The sequence below is a fragment of the Phasianus colchicus genome, chromosome 14, assembly GCF_987193195.1.
Source record: "Phasianus colchicus chromosome 14, bPhaCol1.hap1.1, whole genome shotgun sequence".
NCBI lineage: Eukaryota > Metazoa > Chordata > Aves > Galliformes > Phasianidae > Phasianus > Phasianus colchicus.
Window position 1 is genome coordinate 3,164,672 of NC_143449.1, and position 23,258 is coordinate 3,187,929.

Genomic DNA, 23,258 nt, shown 5'->3' on the forward strand with positions numbered 1-23,258 from the left:
AGTCCTTCAGAATAGAACCTGCCCTTTGTGACCCATCAGACATCTCCAGGAAAGCCTCTCTATTTTCAATCCAAATTCCATTCAGTTCCAGGCTGCTTTTCATCTTGTACTTTGGCAACTTTGAATATTGCAAACACTCCTGGATGCCCCAGTGCAGTGCTGGAGCCCTTTAAATCCTCTTATTTTTCTCAAGGGAAATGCATTCCCATCTCTGGGACGTTGCCTAATTTTGTATTTGTGTGTGAGTGAGACTGCTGGATAGGGAAGCTCATATGAGCCTTGAGCAACAGTGTCTTCTTCCAACACTAACTCATGAATAAGTCCGTGCATTTTGCTGCCAGCCCTATCTACACGTTTGCAGTCTTTGTGCATTAACAAGCAGTGCACAGCCCCCAGCCAAGTTTCAGTTCTGCCCGCAGCACAGTGCTCAGCCTGGAGCAGGCAGCGCCGATGCTTCGCTGCACTCCATGGCGCATGGGGCGGCAGTGGGTGGCTGCAGCCACCTTGCTGCTGTGCACTGCAGCTGTCAGCTGAGCCTGTAAACATTTTAAAAATTAAAAGTAATAGGTTGTTCAGTGGCTTGGGAAGCATACTGAGTCTCTGCCAGTCATTTACCAATATCAAGTCCTGGATGCACCGCGGGGAAGGAACGCAATTGTGACAGCAGTTTGAGGCTGGCTGTGTTCACCGTTTTCAGTTGATGACCTGGAAGCAAACACTCAATAATCACACACTCAATAATCTTGGTTCCCAGAGAGCACAAAGGAAGTGAATGCCTTGGTGCCACGCTGTGCTGGGAGTTGTGGCTGCGTGAGCAGAAAAGTCAGATGTTCCCACTTGGCTTTGGTGAGATGGGTTCTTGCTCCAGATCCACTCTGCATTGTGAGAAAGGTGCTGCAGGCTTGGACTCAGTGCAAGGAAGTGGTACAAACATTAACAACCAAGGACAAAAGAGCTTATTGTGCCCATCCCGAGCTGAAGCTCTTACCTTATTAAAAGAGCGGTGCCTTGATATTTTCTTCTGAGGAGAAAATGGTGGGCACTTCAATTACAAAAGACACAATGAGAACCAGGAGTTGAAGCAGAAATCAGGCAAAGAACCAAAGCAGAAACAAAGGCTGCGTATGCAGGCAGACCAGTTGGTTCCCATTTCTGAGTCTCTCTCTGGTTCCTAGGGCAAGGAGGAGTGCTCAGAGCCCCCCAAGGACAGTGGCTCCCAGCAACTGCGCAGGCTGCTCCCAAGCTTCCAGCAGGGAGAGCTGGGGATTTCAGCCAGCTTCCCTTTTCACAGCGGCTTAAGTTCTTTATGGAGTTTAGCTCCATAAACCAATTAAGCATCTTTAAGTCCTTGAGCCTTCATACCTTCTCTGAGCAGTTTGCGTGCCAACGCTGCTCTAAGGAGCGAGAACCGAGTTCGCCTCTCTGGGACCTGATCTCTGATGAGGCCATGGGCAGCTGCCTCCAGCACAGCCCAGAACTCTCCAGACCCACGCGAGGCACTTTTTTCCAACAGCCTCATTTCTGCCAGCAGATGCTTACAAGTTTGGAAAACAACAATTTCACCATTAATTTTTGCTTTCCAAAAGCCCTCGTTCCAGGTTACAAAGTCACAGATGGCCCATGAGTACATATACCTTTACCCAGTGAGAGTATAGGAAAAGCAGCTATTTTCCTCATTCCCATGCGCAGTGTGGTTGTGCAGACACAACTGATGTGGCCAGCATCACATCCCAGAGTGCAGCAACACCGAGTCCCACCCCAGAGCCAGCCCTACCTGTCCCTTTTCCTATGGATGAGTCTGTTCTAACAGAAGGGAGACACTGATACAGTCACCTGGTATTTGAATATGAAAGCCTACAGTCGAGCCTCTAAATAAGTGGTTTTCTTTCTTTTGGTTTTTAAATAGACAAATTAGAAATATCTTGAAAGATAGAAAACCACATTGTAAGATCCAATGGGAATAGCCATCACCAGCCCCCTGCTTTCCTGTAGGACAAATCTTGCAAAAGTATATGCAGTTGCATAGGAAGTGCATAGGTTTGCACGATAAGCGTATAAATAAAATCACTGCAGGTCTCCTGCTGCAGCTTTCATAGACACTTTTTGTGCAGTAACCTTACATCATTACCTCATACTAAGACGCAGCTGTAACTCCTGCACAGGCTGAGCAGCAAGCTGTGATCACAGCGTGGCTCTGTGAGTGGTTGAGGATTAGCAGTCAGTGACCACTGAATCTTCACTGTGACTGAAAACCCCCACTGACCGCCTAACCTGCCTCTGTCGGTGGCTTCCCACGATGGGCCCTGTCCCAGCACAGTACTGGCTACGGTGTTTAACGAGGTTCAACCGCAGCCCTAACCATGAGACCTCCCAGCCTAACATCCTCCCCAAAAGAGGAGTGCCCTCAGCAGCTGCTCCCCGCAAATGCAGAGGATATTTCAGACAGTGAGCTTGCCTTCAATCCAAAGCTCCCCAAGGCCATGCAGCTCCCGCTGAAGCCCTCTCAGCACACCTGCCTGCAGCCCAGACCGTGTGCACCCATCACTTGTGCTGCCCTGCAGAGATCAATTGTTCTCCTTGCCCAGACATGCCTTACGCCATTTGCTGCATTCTGTGTGCTGGGGATGGTTGTGCTTCGGTGAACAATGCAGCAGAATCACATGTTTGTATTCCCACTTGCTTTTCTCCTTTTGGCTCATTTGATGGCTCTCCCATACTGATGCTAGCTGTTTCTTCAGCCATATTTAATCCCCCCTGAGGCCTCCTACACTTTTTCAGTGCATATACTTGCATTAAATTGTATGTTACCCTGTCCCAGTTTTCACGTTACAACTGCAGGAAGGATAATCATCACTTATCTTTTTTTCTTTTTTTTTTTTGTTCCCCTTTGCTGCGTCCCTTTCCATTGTTTATTCTGCATCTAGACTGGGAGGGTGTGCAAGTCTTTTCATGACTATTATTTTTTCCACATGTCCAAGCTCAAACTGAGAATGAGAGAGCTTCCAAGGCTGATCCTGACTTGGCCAGCATTTCTGTTGCATTTTTCTTTTTAACCTTTTGAGAGCATTTTCTGTCGTCCCTCCTCACTTAGCAGCTGTGAAGCTGGAGGTGCCAGGGGTGGGTTGGGGCCAGGTGCTGAGATCTACTGGTGTCCCAGGTGCAGGGACATGGCTTAGCCTGAATTTCACTTAGGTTGGAACCTGCCTGCAGCTGGGTTCAGGGAGGTGCTGTCATTAAACTGACACTTCTGTGATCTTTGGTGCAGCTCAGTTGGGGCCCTTTTGGTTGGCTTTAAAAGTACTGGATACCTTCTTGATGTGAAATCCAGGTGGAACACTTGGTTTTCTTCTTTGGATAGCAAACTCAAACTACACCTGGTAAGAACGAGTATGGGTACAAAACCTGTGGAGTGCAGGTATTTTTTTGTCCTCAGTAGAAGCTGTTGGATCACCAGAAGCCAAACGCTTGATGAAACTGCCATCTTTTAAGCTGCTCAGATTAGTGGGAAAATCCTTATTCAGAGGAATTGGGTACAGATCCCCAGTGTCTGCACTGCTTTGACTCTGGCTGTAGAGTTGTACAAATTACAGCAGAATATCATCATTAATTTCAGCTGTCCTGTTCTGGCAAATTATCATTCATCTCCCAAAATGGGTATCTCAGCAGGAGACCTTTATTTTATCGTCTTAGTGTAAAAAATCCCCACTGGTACCTCCTTCTCAATTAGCAGCCTCTGATTTCTCTGGGGAAGTCGATCTTAGGTGTAGTTCTGTGACTTATGCCTGACTAATAGCACCAAGACCAGACACAGCACCAGGATACTTTCACCTTCCAACACATACCTGCGATCTCTCACCAGGGCCTTGTCTGCCTGCTCAGGAGTTAGTCACTTCCTCCGGCCTGTGGGGAAAAGAGCAAAATTAAAGAGGTTTTGCTGTGTTCCCACAAAGCCCGCTGCCAGTGCACCAGATCTCTGCTGTTCTGTATGCAAAGCACCCAGGGTGTGGGCTCACACCTGACTTCAGTATCATTACTGCCTTCACTTGACCGGGGGCTTCACTAGCACCTTACCTGGGATTATGTCCCTGAATTAACTAAATACTATAAAATGTAATTTGCAGTTGTTGCAGTGATCTCTGCTGTGGTGTGTGGCTGTTCAGCTGAGCTTGGCTTGCCTCAATTGCCTTGTGGAAAAATGCCTTCCACATTACCATTTCTGAGTGCTATTTAAGAAGCTCGTAACTTGCTACAAATTAAAATAGTCAGGGAGGTTACTTAGGGATGCTTTTGACTAATTTTGATTTTGCAGCTTTGCCATTAGTGCCAGTGCTGTGGTGTCTGATGGCTCAGGGTTAAGAAACAGAAATAGGAGAGATCCTGTTGTGGCCTTCTGTTACTTAAAAGGAGATTATAAGCAGGAGGGAAAGTGACTTTTTACACAGGTAGATAGTGATAGGACAAGGGGGAACAGCTTTAAACTAAAAGATGGGAAATCTAGGTTAGCTATCAGGGAAATTTTTCCCTGAGAGGGCAGTGAGGCCCTGGTACTGCTGCCAGAGCTGTGGGTGCCCATCTCTGGAGGTGCCCTGGGCTGGGTAGGATGCCGGTGGCCTGAGCTGGTGCCTGGTTTAGTGGTTGGCAACCTTGTTGTTGGTGGGGGGCTGGAACTGGGTGATTTTGAGGTCCGTTCCAACCCAAGCTGTGCTAGGATTCTATGAAACCATACAGCTTGGTGAGGTTTTGGGGCCAGCATGGCCTCATGGAGGGTTGTTAAAGTGCCACCACATCTCCTTTAGGGGAGGTGCCCAGGATGCCAGCCCCAGGCAATGTCTCCATGCCACCAATTGTGAGCATGTCCCCTGCTGAACTGGGACAAAAATTCAGTCTTAGGGCTTGCACTCACCTCTTGCTGAGCGAAAGGAAAAGGCAGCCAAGGGAGAGGCCCAGAGCCGTGCACTGGAAGCTGCCCCAGGCCCAGCACTGCCACACCAGGAGCAGCCATCACACGGTGCAGCCAGGCACTGCCTGAGGTGAGCGTGGGCATCGCATGGGGCCATGTGGCTTCATCCCCTCCTACCCACGCCTATCTCGGCTTCTGCTACAGCCCACCCAAACCACAGCTCCTTCCCTGAGCTCTCCTGGGGACAGATTGTGCTTTACAGTCTTACTGTAAAATAACAAGAACCAGGCTTCTAAAATCAGGAAGTTTCTCCAAAAGTCTTCTGTGCTTTTACTGTAATTGCTCCATATGCTCCTCTGACAATTCCTGTGACCTCACCTCCACCCTCCAAAAAAACAAAAAGAAAGAAAGAGAAGGCAACTCCCACCATCCCTGAGACTCAGCAGAGCTCTCTGCACATTAAAGAAGTAGAGGCTGCCAGCTCTGAATCTGGAACTCTTCTCATACAAGATTGTTAACCCTCAGGGTACAATGGATGAGAATTACTCTCTTGCAACATTTGCTTGGCTGCCAAAACGGAAAAATGATTAGCAGCTCAAAGGTTGCACTGCTGTATTTTGCAAGAGAAGTCCTTGTCATAGGCTGCCACCATTCTGCTGCCTGGAGGCAACACTGCACAGGCCTGGCACTTGTGGTCACAGAGAGTTCCTCTGCTGCCCTGTGGACACATGCCTTCTTCTCCCATGGAAGGACTCTCTCACCTCACCCGATTCTGCACCCAGCCCTGTGCTGCACATAGGCCCCCTGCTACAGCAATGCTGTTTCAATGCCTCCTCAAGGACTTTGGCACCTTAATGAGAAGGAGGGTGATGAGTTTGGAACATACAGCTGCTGGCTTAGCAAAGGGATTTGAAACAGATTTCTGAATCATTAGTATAACTGTTCTCATGATTAGCCACTTCCAGTCTCTGGTTGCTCCTCACAGCCTGTCAGCTGGGAGCAGAGCAGTGTGGGATCTAATAGGGGCTAGCTGTCTTTGGACCCTGTGAAGCTCAGGAGTTGGGTACTTGCATTTTGGAAGCCATTTTATAGAATCACAGAATCACAAAATGGGCTGGGTTGAAAATGACCACAATGATCACCTTGTTTCAATCTCCTGCTATGTGCAGGTCACCAACCAGCAGCCCAGGCTGCCCAGAGCCACATCCAGCCTGGCCTTGAATGCCTGCAGGGATGGGGCATCCACAGCCTCCTTGGGCAACCTGTTCCAGTGCCTCACCACCTCTGTGTGAAAAACTTCCTCCTCATATCTAACCTAAACCTCCCCTGTCTTAGTTTAAAACCATTTCCCCTTGTCCTATCACTATCCACCCCTGTGAACAGTCATTCTCCCTCCTGTTTATAATTCCTTTCAAATATTGGAAGGCCACAATGAGGTCTCCCTGCAGCCTTCTCTTCTCCAAGCTAAACAAGCCCCGTTCCCTCAACCTTTCCTCACAGGAGAGCTGCTCCAGCCCTCTGACATCTCAGTGCCCTCCTCTGGACCCGCTCCAAGAGCTCCACGTCCTTCCTGTGCTGGGGGCCCCAGGCCTGGATGCAGAACTCACAGAACCCTTGAGACATTTGTGTGCCTCAGAGCACGCTGCAGTTACCACTAAAGTGCATTCCCACCCGTGACTGATCTTCCAAGCACACCTACTGTTCAACAGTGAAGTGCTGCATTGAGCCGTGTGCCCAGACATACCCATACCTGCACTGGTGTAAGCATTTTGTAAGGAGAAATCGTTCAGAAGGGTGACTGAAAACTTCCGGCCCTGGACTGAAGCCTTCCCCTCAGGCTGGCACTACTGTATCACGGATGCTGACTCTGTTCATTATGTTGATGGGTGTCAGCAATAAAGTTTGAACTTTGTTCAGATTTTCTCTGAGATTGGCAGTGAGGAGCCAGAGCTCTGAGCTGGGTTCAGGCTGGTTGTTAGGTATAAATTATCTGTCAGTTCCATTTTTTCCCCGCCATCTCCTTTTGCCAATAATTTGCTACAACAGAGATTTCCTGTCATCTCATCTTCTTGTCAGCCTGCGTCCTTCCAAAACCACTTTGTTGCCAGTGATTAGCTTCTGTCTTGTCATCTCTCTGCAGTGAGCTGCTGATCCCAAAGGAAGTGCCCCAGTCAGCTCCGGGAGAGCCCTTCTGTGTTCTCCAAAACGTGCAACCCACGTACAGGACATTCGGAGGCTGCTCACGCAGACTGGAATAATCTTTTTTCTTCTTTTGGTTGAGGGAAGATGTGGCCCCAGAGCCAGGCGGGGGCAGCTTGCAGTGTAATCACCCATCTTGTCCAGGAAATGTTATCCACGGAGCAGAGCTCAGGACTGGGTGATGATGGGGCATGACCCCACCTCTGCCTATGGCTTTTGGTATTATCTTGACCCTCTTTTTCATTTCCTAAAGAGAGGATGAAAAGTTTTCCCTAGCCCAGTTAGGTGTTAAATTGATTCATGATCATAAAGCCTTTGATATCTTTTAATCAAGGAGCTGTTAAGGGCTTTAAAAGTTGTTATTATTTGTGGAGTAGATGCTAATTTTCTCTGCACAGTCTACAAGGAATTCAGACTCTAATGCTATCTGGGGTGTAGGTATTCAATGCTCCCTCCTATGTGCTGGCAGAAGTTACCTTTAAGCCATATACACATACTGATCAGAGTACATTGTACTTTAAAAGCTTCTTCACATCTCATTAGAGCTTCTCTTCTTGAGTTCTCTCATAAGAGGCAAATTTACATTAAGTCTAGGCTATGTCAGGGTCTGGATTTCTCAGGAAAATGTCTTGGTAATAAAGACAAAGCCCTTGACACTACCAGCATGAGAATCATTAGTGCTCTCTTCCCAGAGCCATGATCAGAATCTCAAATAATTTGAATTTAAATAGAAATGAGAAGCATGGTTCTCCCTCTGACAACTCTTATTTCCACCTTGCCTCGCCTACATTGCTCCACTAAAAGAGGTCACAAGAGACTCTGTAAATCCCTCTATATATCACAGTCTTTACTCGTGTGTTATTCTCTAGCCATCAGCCAGCACATCAGCAGCCAACAGCCAGCACCTGAGCCCGTCCTGCCACGCATGAGCACGGTGGCTACCTCACTGAACTCCAGGGTAGTCCTGCTGGCCCTTCAGCTCTGATGAATTCAGCAGTAGCTGTTGCTGCTCACACTTCGGCAATCCGCTTGCAGTCAGGAAAATAATTATCACTCCCTGCTTTGTAAAAAGGAATTATTTTACGGAATTGAAAGAAATAGTGAAACTCACCTAATACAAAATACGTTGTTTTCTCTTTGTGTTTGTCTTGAAGAGAAAGCTCTTAAAATCTTGCAAAGCCTATTACACTCTATCAAAATGAATTACAGGGGATGTTTATAGAATACCTATCATAAGAATCTGGCTCAGCTTGACATACTGTATTTTTATTATTTATTTGTTTTTCTGCTTGGCCTATAGCTGTACAATGATATTGTAATGAAGCAAAAATGCTGACAGGTCATGTTCTGCTTCTATTGGCAGTGCTGCTGTTTTAGATTTAAATGACAAAAATCCTGGCAAAGCTCGGTAACTTTTACTTCATAGTTCTTTCTTTTAGACCTTGTATGCCTCTCTGGAGCAGCCTTATTAGCATCTGCATTTCTCCAGCAGCACTGAAATGATGAAATGTCTTTTTGCAGTGAGCAATGTAAGCAATGCAAAGCTGTCCCCCACTCACCACCCCAAACGCATCATGTCATTTCTTTAGGGAAGCAAAGTACATTTCAGCGACAAGAAAGTGCAAATCAACATTGTTCTCTGTGTTTCCCCAGACGTGACATGCTATCACCATCCATTTTCAAATTTTTATTTCCTCCTGTAACATGCAGCGTATTTCAAATTCCCATATTTTCAACATATGCTGTGCTAACTGGAGTCAAAAAGGAACAATTTGAGTCACTATTACTTACGAAGTTTAAAAACCTTAAATGCTTTCAAGACACAGAGCATGGTACTTCTGTATATTTGGAGTACAGACTTCCCAGTGATAGGAGCCATGGCACAGCACAACCTGTGCCCCTTGTGCTGCTTACCAGAGGTGACCAAACAGCTCTGCTGGCATCGCGTGTGAGCTCCAAACCACACGACCAGCAGGAAGCACAGATTTCTACTTTGTGGGGAATTTCCACACACATAAAACAGAAGGGTTTTTTTGTGTGTGTGCGTATGGAATACACCAAGAAAATTTTCTGTCCGATGGGAAATGACAGTTTAATTTTAAAAGGATCAAAACAAGAATTCTGAAGCAAGTGAGCTGGCAAAAAATGGTATTGTTCAGGGGAACTTTGCCCAGCGACCACTGAATAGTGGACAAACATGAAGTGTTCATGCAAGGGTTGTCGCTGTGCTGTGCTGAATCGGCATTTCTGCCTGCAAAACACTTGGACTCTCTGACAACTCTTTTCTTCCTCTCCCTTCTTCACACTCTGCACTCTCTTTACCTTCCAATAACTCTGCAGTCCCAGCACGAACCTTGAAGTGGGACAAGATGCACAAAATGCAGCATGGAGGGAGAGGCTTCCTGCACTGTGCTGCTCATCAAGGTCACAGCGAAAGCCCCCGGATGCCCCAGCGGGACACAAGAGACACTGCTCCCCACTCTGCCACTGAGCTTCCAGGGCACTGTCACTGCCAAGCTGGTGAGCACCAAGGACTGCCTGTCCTGCACCCAGGATGGCAAGACTTGCCAGCCACTCTGCCACAGCACTTAAATCTAGGAACCCAAGTCAGACAAGCTGCTCTAAGGATCTCCATAAGGGCATAATTCTAAAAGTGCTTAAATACCATTATTTCAGGCACTGGTCTATGAACCAGTCTTCTAAACCCCACACAGTAAAGTATTTCTCACCCAATTAAGGGAAATTTAAGTATGTCCTTATGAATTTGCATGAATTAAGTCTGTTGAATCAAAAGAAGCTACTGAGAGTGGAGTAGAAGTCCTTAAAAACCACATGGGTTTTGTTCTAAAAGTATCTGTTATTTATTCCCAAGTCCTTATCTTGTTTATAACAAAGAAATGAACAAAATTCCTTTCCCAAGGCTGGACAGTGCTGGAGCACATCCGCACCAAACAGAGACAAAAATAAGCTTGATTCGAGACAGAGTAAATAAGCAAATGCTTGTTAGTCTCTAGACTTCTTCCTGGCCCTTTGGTCTTCTCCTTATTCCCCTGAACACAGTAAAAGTACTGCCTGGCTTTATAGCCTTGCTCTAGGTCTACTGCATTTGATGGAACTACTTCTGTTAGACTGAAGGGTTTCTGCAGCAGGCTTTGCAGACAGAAGATGGCAATATGTTAATACAGCTTTCTCATTCAGTGTCTAGAGAAAGGATTATTAGAACACTGGCTAAGCACACAGTCCCATTCCCACACCCCTCTCCACAACTGTCCATTTTCACTCTGCCTTTTTACTAACATCAAAATCACCCTGCCTTCTCTCTGAATGTTCTTTACGAGTGTAAAATCTGTACACTGAATAGGTTTTCAATTTCTAGCTCATTTCTATATACAACCTTCAAACCATAATTGCTTATGAAGCACATCACACACAAAGGTAAGTATCCAAAGAAACATTATAACCAAAGCACTTAAAATGAACGTGCCCCAAATCAGAAGCTGTGCATGGCTGCAGGAAGGATCTTTACTGCTTGTGAGCTTGTCAGGCTGTTGTACAGGTTGTCATACAGGTTGTCAAGAAGGCCTACAGGCTGTCATAGAGGCTGTCGTACAGGCTGTATACAGGCCTACAGTCTGTTAGACAGGCTGTCATATAAGTGTCATACAGGCTGTCATAGAGGCCTGCAGGCTGTTATACAGACTGTTACACAAGCCATCACATAGGCTGTCATAGAGGCCCACAGCCTGTCATACAAGCTGTTGTACAGGCTGCCATACAGGCCTGCAGGCTGTTATACAGGCCACTACAGGCTGTGGGTTGCACAGCCATGTGAGCAGGATGCAGCCATAAGCACTGCCAAGGGAGAGCCCTGGCTTCATCCCCCGTAGCTCCAGCTGAACAACTATGAAGCTCTGGTGAGACAGAGGAATGCAGAATGCCCTTCTATTTCAGCTAATGAAGTTTGTATGAACGAGCGAAATGTTTTGGCATCCCTGGCCCTGATCCAGCTGCAGGGCAGCTACAGCACGATGCTCATGGCTGCACAGTGGGTGCCCCCAGCCTCCGTGCCACCCAGGTCCCACTCACACATGCACTTCGCTGCTTGGCAGGATTTTTCCTGCCCTTCATCAGTACCTATAGTGATGTTTGATCTCTGGCATGTCACAGCAGTGCTACACGAAGCTGAGACAACAGAGGCCTCCTGAGCTCAAGTCCCCTCCCCGCACTGAAAGCAGAGGGGTACAGGCGGTTCTGATTCATGTATATATTGTCATTGTACTCAATACACACTCTGAAATCTTAAAGCAGATTGTGACTTGTCATCTATAACTAAAATATATCAATACACAGACACACAATGTGCTTTGCAAAATGACAGAAAAACTGTTCTTTTCATGTTACTTCAATATAGACATGACTGCATTTTGCTTTTGAATAGCTACTGCTCTAAGAGTAAGCCATCAAGTAAATGAATTTGCTATCCATATCTAATCATTGTAAGTAAAAGAAGCAGACCAATCTGTATGTGGATTTTTCTTTTTTTCTTTTTTCTTTTTTTTTTTTTTTTGCAGTTTGCATGCTTAATACAGAACTAGTAGGTTTGAAATCTCACTGAACATTCTATGTGAATTAACCGGATTCTAAAGTAAAGTGGAAAGGAAAATAATGAAAAGTACAGCTTTTCATTTAAACATACGCAGCTCTCTTCATGCAGGGTTTTCTTTACTTTTTTTGTTCTTTTTCAAAATTACATTTTGCATTAAAGGACACAGCCAGTGTAAACACAGTCCGTAACACTTATAAAACAGTGCAAATTTCATAGATTTCTGGGAGGAGGTTGAAATACATATATTTATAATGGAGGTAAAATCACTTTCTTTCTCAGTAGAAAAATATGTATATTAAACACCTATCTATATGTTCCGAACTTAACTTCACAAAAGAGCAAGTTATAGTCCTATACTGTGTAATAAATTAGTATCTTTCCTAGAGAACTGTTGTGGTGTTAGTGTCAAATGCATAATGACAATACTGGAAAAAGCAACAAGAGAAACGTATTTTTTAGAACCTAAGGAGAAGTTTACAGATAAAACTGATGTAAGAGGGCACAGAATAAAGTACTGGGGAAAGAAGCAATGGAAAAGTATCGACCTCGATGAATTATTGCATGTTTGAGATTGTTCTCATGGCCTTTGGGCCAATTCTGGATACTTCTATGTCTTATGTCAGTGTTTGTTTTCACTTTGACTGTAGGGTACAATTTAGGAACCACTGCTAAACATTAAGGATTTACTGAACTTGTTTGCTGACGGAACCACAGGCAGCTGAGTGCAGAATGCTAACTTTTATCCATGCAATCAAAGAGGACAATGCAAAAAACATACTGAAATACAGGCAAGACTGCCTCCCTTAAAAACATTTTTGGGGACTTGCTCCAGCAGATCTTACTGAGACAAAACTCTCATGCCTACTGTGTTTTCAGTAAAGCTGTGCCAACGGCTTCTGCCTTTGTTATTTACAGCTTTTTCCATGAGTACAGCTGTCTTCATGGTCTGACTGGAACCTGTGATCAGCTGGGTCTGGAAATCCTTATAAAACATACTTGTCTGAACAAAACTCAGATTCAGTGCTTTCCATGGAAGATAAATGAGAGTGTCCTCATTTGACTGATGGGATTGTGTACATAAGAAATGGAAGGAATGCAAGACTTTACCAGCTTCTTAAAAATACCACTTTTCACTAGTTGCACAGAGTGGAAATATTCCTGCTTCAGCCATATTTTAAAGGGACGTAAATTGTCAGGTAGATAGAGAGAGAACTGCCTCAGGTAATTATCACTGCATTTGAAGTCAGTTTACTAGTAAACCTGGATAATTCAGCACTTCATCTCTGAATATTGCTGCAGTAATGATTTTCTATTGCTGATGCTTTCAGAAAAAAAGGTTAATTTGAAATTTTAACTATTGATTTTGGAAAAAAAATACTGTGTAAAATTACAAATCTTAAGACAGCTCAGGAGATCTTAGGAAATTTCAAATCAATGAATTCACCGACAGACAAATTTATACTTAAATCAGTTTTTAAAATGTCATTAAAAACCTGCAAAAATAAGTCTGAAATAATCTATTAATCACAGAAAAGTTGTTTTAAATCCCGCTAAACACCTTCCAATACCCTAATAAGCTGCTTAACAAAACCACACTGCTAACCAGTCACTGGGAATGCAACGTGTCTCAACAAACAAATGAAGAGGTGCTGATGCAAGCAGGTGATTTATTCTTTAGTAACTGTTACTATGCGCTTTATTGATAAAGCTTCATCTGCATTGTTTCAGCTAGTCATCTTCTAAAATGCATCTGAGAGACAATGATAGTGGGAAGAGTTCCTCCTCCTTCCTATTGAGAATGTTAACCCCTTGTGGTCTGTGCAGGAGATAATTTTTTGTAGCATGATATGATACTGGAATTTCAAACTGTACTGAAGTTTATACAAAAAAACCCAACAACTTCAGTGTATTTGAAATACTATTACTTAGATACAAATGCTGGAGATCATAGACAGCAAACTGTTATCCATCCCTAACTGTAGAATGATGGGATGTGCTTTTTCTCTCCCCCTTTTTTAAAGAAGCAATCAAGCTGTACATTAAAAGACAGGAAGGACATTGCTGACTTACAAAAGAATGCCCTCTTTGTCAATAATTTGTAAATGTAAACAAAAAAGTTCAAGTAGAAAAGCAAATAAGTGTGCCGCTGCTTCAAATATGATTTGATGCCCCACGGGGTTTGGGCAAAGTTCTTTAAAAATGTGTCTTCATGGCAGTCATGAAGCATCTCAAAAGTGTCCTGATCTTCACTACCAAATATCACTGGTGAAGCTAAGCTCCCTTGCTGATAAAGGTAGCAATGGGTTGTTCCTGTGAAACTCCTGGGAATCCTTCATGGTATTGTTAAGAGGTAGCTGTCCATTTAGTAGTGTCAAAGGTATGTTACAGTATGTATGATGGTTGCTTATGGAAGCTATTGGCAATGTTGCTGCTGACACATCATATTCGTATCCTCTGCAATAATGTCTCATTTGCACAGAATCTGCTTGATGGCAATCAGTTAGATCAGCCCGCGATTCTACCAGCGTGGCAGAAGTGCCTGTGACGGCAAGGGAGGGTACAGTCTGGAGGTCTCCAAAAAGGCCCTGCTCCGCAGAATCCAGGACCTGACGCCGAGACACCACCTCCTTTTTCTTCCCTGGCATTTCAAAGACTAGGCGCTTCCAAAACTTAGAATTCAGTTTGCTGCTTTTTGGTCCTTTCCACTTGACCACTGAGAGAAGTTTGATGGTGTGCTTTAAAGATTCCACTTCATGATAATTCACTTTCCCTTTTAATTCAGTACACTCAATCAAAATAACTTTGATTTCTCCACTGACTAGCATGTTATGGAGTCTGTTTTCCATCTCAAAAATACTCCATCCTCTCCTGAGAATATAGTCTGGAGTTAACACGATAATGAGTCTTCTGCTTTGCTCAACACATCTTGTGAGATCTTCAATGTAGGCTACAAATTATAGAAAGAGAGAAAGAGTAAAGAATAAAGAAGACTATTGTATCAAAACATCAGGCTTGCAATTAAGTTTAACAAAATCCTACAGCTCACTGATCCACCCCACTTAAAGCAAGGGGCACTTCATGATATACTCCAACAGAAATAGGATTGTGTATCACAACACATTTCTATTAATAGGATATATAGAGAAAATGCCTTAATAACATCCTCAATCCTTAACTGTTTTTGTCAGCTCATCTCAACAGAATGACATTTCCATAATCTCCTCACTGTGTAGATGCATTAGTGAGTAAAAATACACAGTTCACTTACTGAGAAATTCTAGGTCAAGATCAACTTAATACTTGTGTAAATTTTAACATTAACACTGCTTATGATTAAAGTCACACTGAGGGAAACACACTCTGGGAAGCAGTTCTTGTGTTTCGGATGGAAGGACATGAGGATGCTGTGGGGTGTGGAAACTGTAACTAGCAAGAGCTTAAAAAGAAATCAACCCTGAACACATGCAGAAATTGTGCTATTGCATAGAAGCAGCAAGGTAGCTCTTTCTTCTTTGAGTTCTGGCCACAAAATCACAAGAGTGTTCTTTGTAGCCCAACGGTCTGTTTTAATATTGCAACCTGTGCTTCTATGTACCCTAAGGTATTAACAGAAACTTCACAAGTGATGGGAACAAATGGAAAATTTAAGCATACTGGATGTGTTTATTTGCTCAAACATCAGTGACAAAGAAAATAATAGTATTCTTCTTTTATTCATGCACACCAAGTAGTTGTGAATGATCAGTGTAAACAGAAATACCAGCCCCATCATCAGCTCCATGGTGTCAGCTTACTGAGCTAGAAAATAATCTTGAAGTTGGACTCGGGGTTTTGATCTAGAGTTTTATTTGTCCAGGGAGGGTAGGAAGAGATGCCAATTGTATTCGTGACATGGAACAGGATGGGAAAGAGATCTACTTACAGATCTGATCCAAAACCCATATAAATGACCAAACTTCACCAAATTTTGGAGGGTTTTGGGTCAAGACCAGAAAAATGAAAATAATTAAAAACAAACAAACAAACAACTGAGATCAGAAAAGTGTTCACTGGTTGCACAGCATTGTGACTGCAAGCTTAGAGACATGATATAACCACTATTTTTTCTTTATAGCTATGTGACCCTCTTGATCATGCTACTCAGAATGTGCTGTCTGACAACGGAGGAGAAGCATGTGTTATAAATGAAGACTTGGACACAAGAGCTGCACAGAACAGATCTTTACTCAGCACAGGGCAGGGCCTCTCTTACACACACTGCCCTCTAGCAGGAACAATGATTACAAATAACATCATTAATCAACAACTGTTACCGCAAGACTCATTTTTATAGTCTCAGGCACCATACCACAGCATGCTTATTCACACCACTTCCAGTAAAGCAAATAGCTACAAAATAGGCCAACAGGAACATTCTAAAATAGCTTAGAGACTGAAGGCATAGTTAGCATCAAATCTGCCTTTACTAATGTTTTATTTCACCACCTAGCAGCAAGAAGAATTTCTTTCACAAAAGGGAAAAAAGAGGCAATTGCAAACATCCCACAGACAAACAAAAATTTAAGACATACACATACATTACAAGTCTCTACGCAACAATCCTGACTTTTCGTTAACGTTTTAAGACTCTTAAATCATGCAGCATTTACAGTTATTTGATTTTTTTTTCTTAAAATATTTTATGAGGAAAAACCCCACATTGCTCTGTGTAAAATAGTTACTCATTAATGAAAAAATGTCAACATTAAGATCCACGGGAGAGGCAGCAGAGAGGGGAGAGAATCAGCAACAATAAGAAAATGATAAGCAGAACTGGTGAAACAAAACTTAAGGAAAGGTAGAAATGTTCAATACAATGGAAAGAGATTATCCCAATGTATCAACAGCTCAGACTCTTCATTTTCTTCCTTTCTTTCTGCTCCCAAAAAGAAAGAATTTAGGTGGGAAGCTTCATCATTAGAGGTTGAATCTGCAAGATACAGTAAAACAACACGCTATCATGCATCTTTCCTGAGACATATTTACCCCTCCTCCAAAAAACTCAGAACACTGCAATGTACAAGACAGTTCTCAGCAGGACACAATAGCATTCAGTACCATGTATCTAGGTTAGAGCTAAGCACAGCCATGCATATCCTATATGCAACCAATTAAAAAAAAAAAAAGTCACTTCCCTTTCATATTTTCAAATATCCAGCAGTAATAATTTCAATAGAAACAATCCCTCCATTATTCATTACATCATTTCAATCAAAAACTCACCAGACTTTGCTTTAGTCGAAGGGGAAATTAGGTGGGAAGATGACAGGAGAGATTCCCTATTTATGGGTGGACACTTCTCCCCTCTGTGCCTCTCCCCTGCTTTGGTACGCCCAGCTTACTTGATGGACACTGCAACAATTTAACGCTCTTTCTACAGACAACTGAATAGAAACCTTCACAAATGACCAGGAGGCGCTCCTGCAAAGTCCAAGTTGCAGCTGGTTCAATGACTGACACAGCAAATGTACAGGAGCCTACTGGTGCACTGAGGATGAAATACAGTGTATTACAGAAAAATGGAAACCCAGATGAAAAGTAAGTACATTTTCCAGCCACCTGCCCCAGAAGCATTGTGTACTCTCAGTAACTTCAGCCTGAGACTACTGCTAAAGTCAAGTGACAGCTTCTCTGGAACATGTGGTTCCATTGGGCAAGCCCTACAGCATGTCCAACATGTACAACAAATATTTCTGCATGGAAGAGCAAAGAAGGACTGATTCTTGTCTTAGTAAGGCCTGTGGAAATCCACACCTTCTTCAGTGGAACAAAACTGACTGTATAAATCGTGGAGTTGCTAAATCATTCTTGGCTTCCAAATTAGACACTGCTCCAAAAACTGTAGGTTGAGCTGTACTGCAATGTGGGACAGAAAAAGAGAGTTGATTCTTCCTTCCAGTGAGCTAAAAAGTAATTTTTAGGCAATGGCTGTTTCACCTTCATGAAGAAGTTAAAAAAAGACTTCAGGATTCACATCACCTACCATCATCAACTGCAAGACTCCAGACAAACATATTTCCACCAGGTAAATCTCATCTCATTAAGACTTCATTTTTTTTCAAAGGAAGAGTCAACTTCAATGACATTTCATTGTGAGGGGAGAAAAAAAATCTTCAAAAAAGTGGTATGGAATAGTTAGCTTTTCTTTCCCAAAACTATATTTTATCATAAACTTTAATACAAAAGTAAAACACCAGAATCACAATTAACCCACTTGATTTTAATGAAGAACACCTAAACCATTTTAACCTTTTTTTTAACATTTTTTTCTTTTTCTCCTTTCCTTAAAATACCATTTTGCAATATTTTGTCAAACCAGCTTCATGTCAGCATTTCTCACAGGTCAAAAAAAGTTGCACTTTCGGTAGTAACTTACTGTATCAGTAACTTACTTGCATCACGGACAGTGTGATGTCCAAGGAAGTATGAAGAAGAAATTTCACACCCATGAACAATCATGGTTTTTTGCATAATTTCCTTCATTAATGAAGATAAATGACCTAACAGCAAATACACACACAGTAGACACTCAACATGTAGTGATGCTGAACTGCAGTTTGGAGCACTGAAGTCCAAGATACGCATCCTATTTGCAAGAATGTAATTATGCATAATTGCCTATTGAATCTTGAATGAGCTACATTAACCACAGGCTGAAAGTAAACCCAGACAACCAAATATGCAAACAATCCAAGATCAAGAAAACTAATGAACACCATGGACACAGAGTTGCTTACACAAAGAAAAGTCTGACTAACTAGACTCAGATGATCTTCAGAAGCAGTTGAGAGATAGAGAAAAGCAATTATGTCATGTTTTATGTATGTTTTTAACAAGGGTAGTCTGCAGCACCACAAAGACCAAAGAGTATGCACCATCAACCATGCTGGCTGGTTCCTAGTGCTCTGAAAACAACCAGAGTTCATGCATTTGGCAACATGACTATTACTTGAGGAAGAATTATTTATAGAAGAATAATTCAGTCATACCTTCTTAACTGAATATTCACCAAACCCTAACTTAGGTTACTTCAATACAACAAAAATAATTACATCTTGCTATTCCTATTTCAAACAGATGTTATATTTGTTTGTTGTTTATGTTAGCCCCGGCCAGAACAGCAACACAGTTGGTACTGCTGAAACACAGATAAGAGTGACAGCCTTGCCCCAAAGAGAGCATAATCTCATATAAGCCAAGGGTCAGCTCGTGAATACAATGGAAAGAAGCAAATAACACAGATCAGCTTGACATGCAACCCTATCAGTGCTAAGGATAAGGAAAAGAACAGCTCTGGCAGTGTCTCCTTGCAGACTGAGGTGAAGTTGATGATTCTGATGACACTGGTATGGTGGTGGATGTTGGAATCAAAATTCTGGATATTTGGGATCAAAAGTGTGTAGAATCACACAAGATAGAAATGGGATCTGGGAGTCTCCGGGTCAATCCTCTGCCCAAATCAGGAACAGACAAGATTGCTCATGGCCTTCCTCGTTCAGTAAAACTTTGAAGATCTCCAAGGATGGAGGTTTCTTCTCCAGTGGTTTTGGGTACTGTTCTGGTGTCTGAACACCCTCATGGCAAGGAAATATTTACAAGTAATTAATTGGAATTTTCACTGTTACAACTTATCTCATATTTAACAACTGATCTCTGAGAAGAGCCTGGCTCCATCTTCTCTGTGTGTTCCATCAGAAAGAGAACAATAAGATCCCCCTTGGTTTTATCTTGGTTGGTCTTTTCTTCAAGAAACACAGTTTTTTGGCCTCTCCTCTTACGCTGTGTGCTCCAGCTTCCCGATCATCTTGATGGCTTTCAGAAGACCAGGGTGGCCAGTCTGTCTTGGCTGACTCTAAAGACGGGTGGGGATTTTTTTCATATTTATTTCACTTTTAACTGCCATTCCTCTGTATTTCATTTTTACATGCTTGTCATTAACTGTAAGATTCATATTGAGCAGACAATGAGGGACTTGTGAGAGGACTTTGTGGTGCTGAGCACTCTATTTCCATTCCACATAAATGGTGTCACATACCTAATGAACACCCCTTGGGAACCCCAGGCACACTGTCCATGTGGGTTTTCTTCATCCAGGAATCCAAAAAGTTGGAATCACCAGGTAAAAAAAAATCAAAAACCACCACAACAACAAAAAAACCACACACACAAAGAAAAAAAAAAACAACAACCAATAAAAGAAAACCCAAACCAAACAAAAAAGAAACCCACCACAGATCGGTAGACAAAACTACAAAATACTAGAAATGTAATATTGACTGATAGGTGCTTTTTATCACATGCCTGAGATGCTCTCTTGTTGTGCTGCCAACATCTCATTTTCCAGTAAAAGTGGATTTTCATTTTCAGTGCCTGATCTCTATACCCTGGGCTGAGCTGGAGCAAATTGCTGGTGTGTTTCCAATCCTGCCAACATCAAATGTAAGTACGCTTAGAAAGCAACGAGATGATGTTCTAAGAGATGTGTGTTGCTGGAATTAAAAATACAGATTGACAGTCTTGACCTCTTTACTTTCTGAGTTTAAAATAATTTGTAGAAACGACAGGAGAAAGGTATCTTTCTCTGATGTAGACCCAGTTTTAGAAGAGCCAAGTGCAAATATATTATTCTCTTTGTAGAAATATCATCCTTAGTGAGACAGAAAATGGCACAGGTAAAAACTTAAGTATTTCCATTTTTTCCTTTCAACAATTCAGGTTCCTCAGATCTTTGAACATTGAATTAAAAAGCTCACAGGGTTCAAGAGTCTGCTTGGCTGTGGGAAGGGGTTTGTTGAAACGAAGACCTGAAAACAAATAGGGTGGAAAAAATGATAACAGCTAAGAAATTCAGTAACTACTGCAAGTGTTTCTTAGCAATCACAGTGTCCTTATAGAGGTTAACACATTCAGTTATGCCTTAGGTGCCTAATCAGAAAGCTATACATGCTGTCAGCTTTAAGGTAACGAAGAATGCTCTCTGCTAAGACCGAAGAAAACTCTTTAAGAAAAGCTGCAATGAATGTCAAGCTTGGTCTTGCTGCTTACAAAACACTGCATCTATGTCTCGTTGCCATCTTGTCTCTTCTCCAGACTCCATGGTCATGTGGGCTTCTGCATGAACCAGAGCAAAGGAGCAGTGGTTGTTTGAGCCCTGCTTACACCTCATCAGGAGCTGGATCCTTTCTCTCAGACAACACCAAGAGAGACTTCAAAGGTCCTGGCTGGCCATTGCAAGATGGGCAACACTGAGACCCTCAGTGCCCTTCCCAGCAGTTCTAACTGCTGAACAAAACTGCTCTGCAGGAATAGTAATTGTATTCCAGCTTCGTAGGACACAGAAATGAATGCCTTCTGCAAATGTGATGCATTTCCAAGAGTGAAGAGGTGGCCTTGGCCTCCGCAGCCAACATCTTTGTCCTTGAGTTGGCAACAGCTGCTCCATATGCACCTTGAAACAGACAGTCCTCAGCGCTGAGCCAACGTGCCGAGCGAGGCTATGCAGTGGGGATACTGCCAGGGTCTCCCTTTGGCAGAGGAGCTGTCTGATGGGTGAGTGAGTCCCTGCTCGGGCACATCTGGATCTGATCTCTCCTTCATCTGCAGAGGGACATGCAGAGCCTATTATGGCTTTTCCCCAGAGGTTAGAGATGAACCAGCTGGCAAAAACATAATCAAGCTTGTCCCTGAATTTTTCTGAAGTCAGCTTTTCAGTTTGTTCAGGGAAGTGTCCAAGAAAGATCAATGAAATACTATTTAACGAATCTATTTTTTGCTTGCTCTCAAATCCAAATAGCAGCTGAATGTACTGCTTCATGCCAAGAAGCAAGCCCAATAACGCACACCCTCCTGTGGCAGCACCTTAACACTGCAGAGATTATACAAAACAACCCGTGTTATAAAACACATCTGATTTGCTGGAATCACACATTTAAGTATTCAGAAAAGGTACGTAAGGAAGTGTCAGGGAAGAGAGTGGAAAAATATAACATCACACAAAGTCATTTACACTAAAAGACAATGAAATGCAATGCATGTGAGAAGAAATATTTCCTAAAATCAAAAAAGACAACTATGATCAAAACCTCATTTTATAACAAACCTGTCCTAGAGTGCCACATATTTTGTCGCATCTGCATATGTTATGCTCAGCTCTAAAATTTCTGGGAGGTCAGTGCCATCCCATGATGCCTGATCTCTTTGCTATGCACTCCAAGCCCTTGTAAGACTGGTGAGCATTGCGTAGAACACAGAAACAGCCACGTTTCACTTCTCCACACAGAGAGCTTACAAATAACTGAGTCCGACTCTTCCATCCTTCTCCATCACCTCTCAAAATAAAATGTCATCCCCACATCTTTTTCAAAGCCAAGGCATGCAAATCACACTCATTTCAGATCCACATTTTATTCTGCATTGTCGTTATGTCTGATTAAACACACTTGAAGTTTCATATGCTGGTGTCAGGCCCTTTCATAACACTGGAGAAGTGAGTTTGAGAGGAAAAAAGAAGTATTAAGTCTGTGAATGCTCATAAATGAGAACTGACATTTTCAGGTATCCTACATTTTCAGGAGAGTTTTAATGAAGACCCAAAGTGATGACAAGTATTTGCTGAGTGTCTGACTGACAAAAATAGACAACAATACAATATCATGCTGGATAGTATGGCAATTGGAAAGATGAACCTCATTTCAGATGAATCTGAGCTTCAGTACAGTTATCACTGAAAGACCAGATTTAAATTGCTTAATACACTTGTATAATTGCAATATATAACTCTGATTTGTTGCTGGATATAAAACAACCATTTACTATAGTTCTGTGATTTTTAACACAAAAAGACATATTTTTCCCTAATAATCTAATAATTCAGTACCATTTGCTCAGGCTACCTTAAATAAAAAGGCTACTTTTTCTATAAGCTGTCTTTTGTTTCTGGGGACTAATGGAGTAAAACTCATACTTTGCAGGGCATGACTTTCCTCACAGAGCAAAAGGAACAGAGGAAGCAGATCTAGCCTAAGAGCTGCAAAAGCACAAGGTCAGTTCAAGCCCCTATGGGGGACTTTGCCTGACCACAGACTAGGCTCTGACTTCTCCCAGTGAGACTGGAGTCAGAAATCTGCTTCCAGCTCCCTCAAACAGAGAAAAAATAGGCTCCAACTTCTAGGGCAGGCACTGGGGTTTGGCAGCAGTTTCAAGTCTTTGGCAGGCAGGCTGCTAAAGCAGTCGTGTTCTAGCTGTTTCATGTTTGGGGGCATCTGCTCCAGCACTGTCACTGCTTTGTTCTCTTGTGCGTATTTCCTACCCAGTAGTACATGCAGAGAGAAGAACTCTCTTTTAGCATTTTTCACTGAAATGATTTTCAGACAGAATTAGTTAAAACAATAAAATAAGGAAAGGGATGGGAAAAATTTCAGTATTTCAGAGGAATAAATAGATACTAAAACAAACCTACTATGCATTCATCAACACAGTGCATACAACTCACAGTCTTTTGGTTTATCCAGAAAT

The 23,258-nt window shown here is 42.7% G+C and overlaps 1 protein-coding gene across 1 annotated transcript in view; it reads right to left on the reverse strand.

Moving 5' to 3' along the window:
• Positions 1-8,259: 8,259 nt before the first annotated feature.
• IL1RAPL2 (interleukin 1 receptor accessory protein like 2) overlaps positions 8,260-23,258 on the reverse strand; it is a 416,536-nt gene continuing 401,537 nt past the window's right edge. Inside the window, exon 21 of the mRNA XM_090150314.1 lies at positions 8,260-14,652. Coding sequence (XP_090006440.1) covers positions 13,955-14,652 — 698 coding nt within the window. The 3' untranslated portion in view covers positions 8,260-13,954. The remainder of the gene's footprint in view (positions 14,653-23,258) is intronic.